Source organism: Notamacropus eugenii, chromosome 3 (genome assembly GCF_028372415.1).
Source record: "Notamacropus eugenii isolate mMacEug1 chromosome 3, mMacEug1.pri_v2, whole genome shotgun sequence".
NCBI lineage: Eukaryota > Metazoa > Chordata > Mammalia > Diprotodontia > Macropodidae > Notamacropus > Notamacropus eugenii.
In genome coordinates, this window is record NC_092874.1 from 212,237,726 (window position 1) to 212,249,116 (window position 11,391).

Here is an 11,391-nt window from a genome sequence, read left to right on the forward strand (position 1 = left end):
AAGGGTGTGGAATATGATATTCCAGAAGTCAAAGGAACTAGGACTAAAACCAAGAATCACCTACCCAGAAAAACTGAGTATAATACTTCAGGAAAGAAATAGTCTTTCAGTGAAATAGAGGACTTTCACCATTCTTGATGAAAAGACCAGAGCTGAAAAGAAAATTTGACTTTTAAGCACAAGAATCAAGAGAATCATGAAAAGGTAAACAGCAAAGAGAAATCATCAATCAACTTACTAAAGTTGAACTATTGACATTCCTACATGGAAAGACAATATTTGTAACTCTTGAAACTTTTTTCAGTATCTGGGTAGTTGGTGGGATTACACACACACACACACACACACACACACACACACTCTCACATACATACACACACACACACATAGAGAGAGAGAGAGACAGAGAGCACAGGGTGAATTGAATAGCTTGGGATCATGTCTTTAAACAATGAAATTAAGGGGTAAGAGAGAAATATATTGGGAGGAGAAAGGGAGAAATGGAATGGGGCAAATTCTCTCTCATAAAACAGGCAAGTAAAAGACATTTTAGTTTAGGGAAAAAAGGGGGAGGTGAGAGAACAAACATGAAGCTTACTCTCATCACATTTGACTGAAGAAAGCCATAAAATGCACACTCATTTTGGTATGAAAACCTATCTTACAATACAGGAAAGTGGGGCAGAAGGGGATAAGCAGGGTGGGGGGATGATGGAAGGGAGGGCAGTGGGAGGAGGGAGCAATTAGAAGTCAACACTCTTGGGGAGGGACAAGGTCAAAAGAGAGAATAGAAGTAATGGGGGACAGGATAGGATGGAGAGAAATATAGTTAGTCTTACACAACATGACTAGTATGGAAGTCATTTGCAAAACTATACAGATATGGTCTATATTGAATTGCTTGCCTTCCCAAAGGGAATGGGTGGGGAGGGAGGGATGAAGAGAAGTTGGAACTCAAAGTTTTAGGAACAACTGTTGAGTATTTTTCTTGCAACTAGGAAATAAGAAATACAGGCAATGGGGAATACAAAGTTTTCTTGCCCTATAGGACAAAAGAGAAGATAGGGACAAGGGAAGGGAGGGATGTTAGAAGGGAGGGCAGATTGGTGATAGGGGTAATTAGAATGCTCGGTGTTTTGTGGTGGGGGGAGGGCAGAAATGGGGAGAAAATTTGGAACCCAAAGTTTTGTGGAAATGAATGTTGAAAACTTAAATAAATAAATTTAAATACAAAAAAAGGAAGAAAATACCAGCAAAAATAAGAAATATTTAGCCAAATTGTTTAAAAAGAGGAAGGAAAATTGGATTAACAAATAAAAATGAACAAAATCACAAAATGAATAAGAAATAAAGAATGATCAGAACCTATTATATTGTCATATGCAAGCAAAACTGAGGGGAATTTAAAAAAACATAAAAATATGAAATACAAAAATTATCAGAATATTATAAATGGATCTTAATACAATTTCAGAAAAAAAAAGAACTTGCTTTAAATGAACTATCAAAACTAGTCCAGATGGATTTTTAGGAAAATGCTATCAAGCTTTTAAATAATTTTAAAATACTCTACTACAAAAATTAGTCTCAAAAAGTTGAGAAAGAAGAATCTCTACAAACTGTCTTTATTAGAAATAAAGTAAAACTTTTAAGGTTTAAACCCATGTTATATGTATAAAATTATTAACATGTTAATGCTTGTTTTTGAAGACCAAAATATGCACTGCTGGATGAATGTACTAGTGCTGTCAGCATTGATGTTGAAGGGAAGATATTTCAGGCTGCAAAAGGTGCTGGAATATCCTTGTTGTCAATTACACACAGGCCTTCTCTTTGGTAAGTTCTTACAAAGATTCCAAAGTTGATGTCTTTAATTTTTCATTTTATTTTGAGATTGTTGATCATTCAAACATCTAAAGAATTGTATTGCTGTGGTATTGTACACTAGAGGCCATGGATTATATTTAAGTCTTTCTATTACTTAATTTTCAAATTTCTGTTAAAATGTGAAATGATGAAATTCAAAATTCACATCATCACAATTTCAAAAAGTTTTTTGAGATACCTATGTGTTGTTCTTGAAATTGTTAGACGTGTGTTCTAAAAATAAATAAAATATGATAAATTTTTGAGGTGCTATACATTAGACTTGGAAAGACATATAAAATATGATGTACTCAGTTAGAAATGGACAGTTGGTATACTAATTCCCTAATCTTCAGAAAGAAAAAAAAATCGGTTTTAGTATCGTCTCCCAAATTCCTAGTGCAAATTCAAAAGAAATAGCTGCTGTTCCTCTCCTCACCACCCCTCCCCAAAATGTAATTGAAAGAAAAGGAAAAAAAAGAAACTTTTTCAAGAAGTTTAACTATAATTTTACATTCTAGAATTCTAAGAGCTTTATTAGAGTTTTTCTTTTTTTATGTACTCACAGTGTTCTTTTACTTGTTTCTATTAATTTATCATGAAGTATGATTTGCTAATAATAAACTTAAAATGTACTCCATGGATAAAGCCTAGAAAACACATTAATATTTACATGCTGAATGTCATAATTTCTCTGCTTGCCCATTCCAGTTCATAATTCAAAAGTTTTTATTTCCTTGTGCAATACTAATAACTAAGATTGTTTTAACTTGCCAGAGTCCACTATTTTCCAGGAATGTTGTACCTCTCATCACCATTTTAGCTTTAATGTACCATGAGAGTTGATTGAATTTCATGCCCCAAACATTCAGCCAATAAAATCTCAAAAATGTACCACATTGGTATGGTCCATTTGAATTTACCCTTGAAGATCTCCTAGGACCTAGGCCCTTGTGAGAAAAGTAGTTTACTTTTGTAAAGTGTTGGAAATACAGTGGACTTCAGTTCAAGGTAAGCCTCTAGAGTTTCTTGTACTTATCATATCTCTTCCTATTCTTCATTCCTAAATCCTCATTTTTCAGAGTTCATCTAAAAGTAGAGATTTCTATAGAATTTGTAATATAGCCATTTGGTATAAACAATTATATAAGATTAATTGTAAAGTGGCTCTGACAAACTTGCTAAAAAATCCCTCTGCTGCCACACACACCATATGAGTCAGATTTAGGTACAATCCAAAATAAGGCAATGGTCAGTTTCAGTATGGACTCTCTTGAACTCCTCTGGGAAAGATAAAAAAATGCTTAGTTTATTTTCTTTCCTTCAGTCTATTCCCTATTCAATACATCTTCATACATTACTCTATGTCTTAAAAATCTTCACTACCCTCAATGTGGTGACACATGCCTATAAGCCTTGCTGTTAGGAGATACTGAGCTTTGCAGATAGTTTGAGCTTGGGAGTTCTGAACTGTAGTAAAGCTAAAGCCAGTCAGGTATCCGCCCTAAGTCTGGCTCTAATATGATGAGCCTCTAAGACTTGTGAGCCAGCATACTACCCAAGAAGGGGCAAAATGAGCTGGACTGGGAAAAGAGGAGGTCAAAGCTTCTGTGCCAGTTAGCAGTGGGCTTGGGCCCATGTGTGGCCCTTCCAGTTTGGGTGAAATAAGGAGATTGAGGTTCAAAAATAATTCAATAAGTCTTCACTATTTGAAAACCTTCATTAGGTCCAGATTGCCTACTGTTGATCCAGAGCTACTTCATTCTGAGAATCACTACTATTTTGTTCACATATGTGTATATTTTCCCCTTAGTGCTTACAATGCAAATAACCCAAAACTGGACATGCCATGTTGTGCAACCTGTTCTGAGATGCAGCCTACCCACCCCCAACCTTGAAATTGGGTAGAATGGTTATTGCACCAAATCAGCCTTAAGTCCCAGAAATGGAGACCTTGATCAATCAACTTTTGCCCCACCCCTTCCTCTCTTCCTTACTCCTAGAAACCTACATAAAACTTTTGTATTGTTCATTCAGGTAGTCATTACCTCTTCAGGTGACTTCCCTGCTGGTGAACTCAAAATAATTGGTCTAAAGAATATTTCTCAACCAATCTGTTGTTTTCCCATTCCCAGATTGATACTACTTAATAATATTAATTCTCTGATCTTGGTATTAAGGGTATTCTGCAATATGACTCCAGCCTACCTTTCCAAAAATGTCTAATACCACTTCTTTTTTACATATTCTATATTAGAAGCAGTCTGGACTAGCCTCTGTTCCCCAGTCATACCTTGCTTTCTCACACACCCATGCCTTTGTTCAAGCCATATCTGAAATGACTTCCTCTCCCTTTACCCAATCTTGATCTGTTTAAGTACCACCCCTAAGTAACTAGGTAATGCAGTGAATATAGCCTGAATAGAGCAGAGCCTGGAATCAGAAAGGCCTGAGCTAAATTCTGGTCTCAGACATCCCCTGACTGTGTGACCCTGAGCAGGTCACTTAACCTCTGTCTGCCTCAATTTCCTCAGCTATAAAATAAGAATCATAACAGCACCTGCCTTCAGACTTGTCATGAGGATCAAATGAGATATGTGTAAAGCTTAACACAATGTCTGGCACCTAGTGGCTTATTCCTTTCCTCGCTATGTACATATCTTCCTCATTCCTCTCCCTCCTTCTATCCTCCAGTTATAGGATAACAGTATTTTGATTTGTAAGTGATCATAGAGATCATTTCCTCCCACCAAAAGATTGATATGAGATCCAGAGAGATTAAGTGACATAGGTATTGATCGATGAAGGAAGAATCTGAACTCATGAACTCCTTATGAGTAAGATCTATTTCATATGTGTGTATCCATACATATATCTTCACATATGTTTATATATACCTATATCTTTGCATTTTCATTATCTGACACAGAGGCCTGTGTAAACTACGACTACATAGTGGTAGTTTAATAAATGTTTGTTACTGAATGATGAATGAAACCTTAAGCCAGTTATTCCTTTACTCTGGAATTCTGAGGTCCTCTGAACTTGGGATGAATAATGACCAATTTGTGTTCTTAATGTCTAATATTGAACTATATTTCCAGGGTTAATCCCAAATCAAATTGACTTATATTAATTGGAAAAAGAGGAGACTTGTCTCTCATGTTCAGTTAAATTCTTTCATTTAGTGTTATGTTATGAAATCATTTTTTATCCTGCTACTTTTGAATTTGAATAACATGTCACCTTTTAGGCATGTTAGTTCTAACATTTTAACATAAACTGTGTTAGTCACAAGAATGAACCCCAAAATCTAAAATAGTTTTAAAGAGAAATTTACTAGGTCACTTGGTAGAGGAGGATTATGTATTAGATGAGTAATCACTGATTACATGGTAAAAATCAATGCTAATATCTATGAATGTCAATGCTCCATGTTGCTATGCTTTTTCCCTTTGTGATGGAAGTATATTGTAGGCTAACTGCAATAAATCTCAGTAACAGCAGTATTTCCTTCTGGTCACAAAGATATATCCTAAGATACTTTACACCTAGAGAACACACTTCTGAAACTTTGGACAAGAGACACATACACATATGTCTCTTCCTGTTTATAAATCAGTTCATGCTGTAGAAACAGTGGTGGACTTCTCCTAAGTAGGAAATTAAAGGCAAGAGCTTGGTCAAGATTGGAGTATGCCCTTTTAAAAAGTATTCCACTTACTATAGTGTTCTAATGATGCTCCTCAGTGTAGGATGCTAATGTTCACTTAGGTAAACACAGAAGTTGAAAGTTCAATAGATAAAATGCTTAAAAGAAACCCATACATTCTTTTGTTCTTTCATTTCCATTCCATTTCATTTTTTCCCTCGTTTCTTTTGCTTTCTTTCCTGCTCTTTGTATGAATATTTATCTTTCTCTTTTAAAAGTTCTCTTGCGTATCTTATTGTTACAGGCAAAGGCAATGTGTTTTAAGCCTTTGAGAATCCATCTTTGCAACACTATGATAATGTATGCATTGTGTTAACTTGAGTGGCTGCTAGGTGGCACAGTGGGAACTGTGCTGGACCTGGAGTCAGGAAGACGAGTTCAAATTCCGCTTGAGACATCACTGGACAAGTTACTCTGCCTCATCTATAAAATGGAGATCACTATAGCACCTACATTCTAGGGTTATGAGGATAAAATACAATGTGTGAAAAGCTCTTTGCAAACAGATAAAGCATTATATAAGTATGAGCTGTTGTCATTTACTTAAGCACAAAAGGGGGGAAAAGCAGCCTCGAGTTTTGTTTGTTTTTTCAAACAGCTAAATTTCCAGAAGTTAGGGAAAAGAATTCTACATAACAACAACAAAATTGTTACTAAGTTCATGCGTTTGCCAGGCCTTCATTCAGAAAGCATTTACTATTATTTCAGATAAAATTTTAACGAGCTTGTAGAAGATTAGAAGCAACATATCAAGTGAGGTTGAGGGCTACTGAGAGCATGAACAACAGTCACAGCTGATAGACTGATGACCCAGGGGGAAGCAAAAAAAAAAAACCAAAAACATTAAATAGCAGATATAAAAGCCAATAAAATACAGTAGACTGGGATTATTTAATGGAAAGGCACATTATTAGTGTAACAAAAAAGAGAACTAAACATGGAGGCAGAAAACTTGCATTTGACCTGACACTAACTGCAAATTTGTACGAGTTAATTAATCTCTGAGCTTAAATTTCTTCATTTATAGCATATGAAAAACAATGATGATGATGATGATGATGATGATGATGATGATGATAGTGGTGATACTTAAATTAATTCATGAAATTATTTTAAAGGTCAAATGAGAAAATTATGCCAAAGTTATGCCAAAAGTATGGCAATTTGTAAGGAATAGTTGCTAGTATTTCAGTAATTGGTATTCCTCATGATAGCCCTATGTCCTCAAAATATAGTCTATGACAGGCAGCGTTGCATAGTAGATTGAAAGTCAATCAGGAAGACCTGAGTTCGTCTTACCTCTGACACATACTGGTTGGATGAACAGGAAGGTTAACTAACTGTGGTCCCTGACAACTCTCTATACAAAAAATTACAAAATTACAGATGAGTTGCAGGTTCAGGATATTTCCATACCTGTTGTTTTCCATATTCATAAAATCACTAGTTTTTTGAGGGGAAGTTGAAAATACTTTTTTTTAAAGTCCATAAAGTATATAGTATATTTTCGAAAGATTTCTATAAAAATACTTAATTTAAAAAAAAGTTCTGACACTTAAAGTATGCTTTGGAACCCCTCATTCCTTCAGGGTACTGACTAAACCGGGAGCAGGAAACCTGTGGCTTTGAGGCCACATGTGGCTTTCTAGGTCCTCCTGTGTGGCCTTTTGACTGAGTCCAAGCTTTACAGAACAAATCCTTTTACCGTAGGTCCTTATTTTATTCCTCTCTGTATAAACTCTCAGGTTTGCATAAATCTAAGATTATTTCAGAGAACACAGAACTTGATCAAATATATTAACATCACTTGTTTTACATTCCGTAATAAAACAGATAGATAGAAACAATAAGCATGTCAAGGAGAAAAGAATAAAGATTTTAAACTCCTTTAGGGATTAGTGTCTTCCTATATCCCTTTTGTCTACAAGACAGGCATTTACTTAAAGATCTGTCTTAGCATATAATTCTGTAATCATTTGCTAATGGTATTCATTTAATTTGCTCATGCAGGAAATACCATACTCATTTATTACAGTTTGATGGAGAAGGAGGTTGGCGCTTTGAACAGTTGGATACAGCTATTCGTTTATCACTGAGTGAAGAAAAACAAAAACTCGAATCCCAACTAGCTGGTGTTCCCAAGATGCAACAGAGACTCAATGAACTATGCAAAATTCTGGGAGAAGATTCAGTGCTGAAAACGATCAAAACAGAAGAGGAAACATCTTAATTTGTTCTGATGTGTTTTCAAAATTTTTGTCATTGCTGTTGTAGACTTTAATGAGCTTTGAGACACTATTACAATGCATGCACTATGCTAACTTAAGCAGAGAGGGGAAAATTAGCCAAAAATGATTTATGAGCTTTGTGCATGGAGTCAGACTATGTTTTGAACTTTGAGAAGAAAATAAACAATTGAATTTTAAAGAGAGTAATTACCATGGCTTATTCTAATTCCTAACGAATGTCCAATTTATCAGGAAAAGGAGACTTTAATCAATCTGAGTGAATATAGTCAAGATACTAGATTCTCTGCAGTCTACTTAATGTGCCTACTGCGTTAAATGAAATTTATCGCAGGCCTGAAAGAACATAAGATTTGAATTGTGGGGACAGATGCATAAAACAAAAAGTTTATATAGGATTCCAGTCTATTTATACTTCATTGTAGTTTTATGTTGTTCATTATTCCTAGTGGTTGCTGAATTTCAACAAAAAGAAAGCAGCTAATTAATGGGAGTGATTAAAAACTGCCACTTGAAAACCAAAAACATTGTGAGAGTAATGAAAAATACCTTCAGTTGTTTATGTATAGTTTTAGACTTTAAACAATTTGATGCAGACATGTGACATCAATTCATTTTAGTGGGAATTTCACATCTGTTAAGAGCCCCTTCATTTCAAATAGTAAATGGCCAAAACAAAAGGGGACAATCCAAAAAAATGTTTGCTTCAACTTATTGTTTTCTTTGTAACTGCACATAATCATAGGCCAGAAATGCAAAAATTCAGAGTCTGTCTAATGGGAGAGACACTAAATTGTTTTTTACACTATAACAAAAATAAGCATTCTAAAAATATTGGAAGGGAAACAAATAGGAAATCACTTCTGCCCAAACCAACTGGTTATGAAATTAAAGATTTGTTGATGTGTTGAGGGAAACTGGATTTAATAATTTTAGTGTTAATACTATTGTTGGCTAAGTAACAATGAATAAAAAATGGAGATGACATTAGAATTTGTTCAGTGAGGGACAGACAGTCCTCATCCTCATTGTCACCTCCTAGTGTCCTTCAGATCTGATAAATTCCCTTCAACAAGAAGCCTGTTTACATACAATTATTTGCATGTTGTCTTCTGCATTGGACTGTGAGATCTTTGAGATCAGGAATTGTTTTGTGCCTTTCTTTGTATTCCCAAAACTTAGCACGGTCGCTGGCACACAGAAGGCACTTAAATACTTGCCAAATGTTGCCTAAAGATAATAATGCTCTTCCTGAACCTTAGCAAATAGGAGAAATGCAATGAACTTAAAATTTTTTGTCACAGTGGTCCAGTTACTATGCTGAGTATCTAGGCAATGTGGATTAAAATAATGCTAGCTAACGTTATAGTGCACTTTAAGTTTTGCAAGGCACATTTCACATATGTCTGCTTCAGATATTGATATAAATAGAAGTTTCAATTATTTTTACTTCATATAACTCAATGATACATGAAAGAACAGTATTTAAGGTTTCTGGTGCTTGTGACACTACGTTGACAGACCAGAAAAGTTAAAACAATCTAAACTTTTTGTTCCCTCAGGTTCCAATGACATATACAGGTATTAACATCATCCTTGTCTTCTTAGTTGTTCAGTTCTATTTCTTGAATGAAAAAAGAAGTTATTGGAAAAACAAAGAAATAAAAAGGCTCCATTTGGACTGTGATGTCTAATTGTTATGTCTTCATTATCTTCTGATTTTAAGAAAAATCCAATAATTCCTAAGCCCCTTGTGTGCCATAAAGCATATAGATTTCATGCATGACTTAGCATGCATTTAGTGTTTAGCATCTATACTATTCTAGGGGGATAAAGATTAGACCTATGGCATAGGAAACTCCTAGATAAGGAAGTGCCAATGGAAGCCAGTACCTTCCCTGAAACTTATCATTTTAGGCAGTTGTCTAGACTACTGAAAGGTTAAGTGATTTTCCCAGTGTCATACAGCCAAAACGTTTCAGATGTGGGACTTAAACCCATATTTCCTTGACTCTAAGGGCATTTATTATGCCATGCTGTCTCTCATTTCATGTATATGGTATCCATATAATAAAATGAATGTCTTTGTAACATTTGCCACATATAAGATTGGATGAAATTTGAATAATAGAATTTTTATGATGCACTTAAAAATAATTGTTATCAATTCACAAGTCACCCACATTCATCATTTAAATTTTTAGGTTCTATGAGAAAGTCTTTGTATCTTAGTATTTTTAGTAGCAGGAATGCCTTATTAAAAATTTTACTTTCTACTAACATTCAAGCTGTTTCCATAATGATACACTATGACACATCACATTTCATATCATATTCAATGGAAAATGAGAAAAAGACCAAGAAGCCAAGCAGTCATCTTTGGATAGATCAAGAAAAGACTCACAGAGAAAGGAAAACCACATGCAAAAACTTTAATAGTCAAACTATTTCCTGCACGTTGCCCAAATGTCTCTTTGTTAAAGAAAACTTCTATAATGAAATGTAAACTTGGTTTTTAAAAAATGATTTAAAAAATTTTTATGTCTTGGAAAGTAAACTACATTCTACCAAATGATTACACTGTATTCCTACAACATTTATACTTATGCCAAGCATGGTACAAAAATAATTGTGTCCTCTGAATAACACATCAAATCATTCTGGATTTGCATCAATTATAAGAAAAAAAATTCACCGAATTTTATTTACATGGCCATTGACACACAAGACTGTTCGTACAATAGGCACTAAAAAATGGTCCTATAGATTTCCTTTGATTAGCTTAAGTATTTCTTATGTTATTAATTCTTGAAGGTTTTTTAAATCTCCTAAATTTTACTGGCTTATTTGATCAACTGTTGTTTTCAAACCAGATGTACTGAATTTTAAGAGATCAGATGTACAAGTACTTGCTTTATAAGAAAATTGCTTTCTAGCAAAAAAGTGTGAAAAGTAAATTTATAAGAAGTGAGTTTTGTTTTCTTTTTTATTTCTCTAATATTATAAATTGTAGATGTGATCCCATAGAAAAATCCTTCAAGTTGTATATAGTTGAAAATTTTTTAATGAAAAGATAGCCAGCAGGTGAATGTCTCTTTGACCTATTGGACATTGTAGTACAAAAATAGAGAACCACCGTCCTATGACCATTAGGACATTTTGCAATGGATTTTTCTTTCCAAGATTTTCTCTGCTTAAGATCATCTACCCTGAACAATTCTTCAGCCATAAACATTTTTCCCCCTGAAGCTGGAAACCCTATGTTTATATAACTCCCATAATTTTGTTCCTTCTTCCTTTGGTCAGAATAGTTTCAATATCAAATAAATGACACTAACACTATATTATACTTCAGTAATTCCTGGAACTAATAGGGGATTAAGTATTTATATAGTGCCTACTATGTTCCAGGCACTGTGCTCAGTGTTTTTATAAATATCTCATTTAGTCTTGACAAGTCTTCAAGGGTGTTATTATTATCTCCATTTTACAGTGGGAGAAACTGAGGCAACAGAGGATAAGTGATTGAACTCAGGTCTTCCTGACTACAGATCATATGCTCTCAGC

At 34.4% G+C, this 11,391-nt stretch overlaps 1 protein-coding gene across 3 annotated transcripts in view; it reads left to right on the forward strand.

Moving 5' to 3' along the window:
* ABCD2 (ATP binding cassette subfamily D member 2) overlaps positions 1-8,013 on the forward strand; it is a 211,689-nt gene extending 203,676 nt beyond the window's left edge. For all 3 annotated transcript variants that reach the window (XM_072654294.1, XM_072654292.1, XM_072654296.1), the window contains 2 exons: positions 1,711-1,836; positions 7,589-8,013. In XM_072654294.1, the coding sequence (XP_072510395.1) occupies positions 1,711-1,836; positions 7,589-7,808 (346 nt within the window). In that variant the 3' untranslated portion in view covers positions 7,809-8,013. The remainder of the gene's footprint in view (positions 1-1,710; positions 1,837-7,588) is intronic.
* Positions 8,014-11,391: the final 3,378 nt, after the last annotated feature.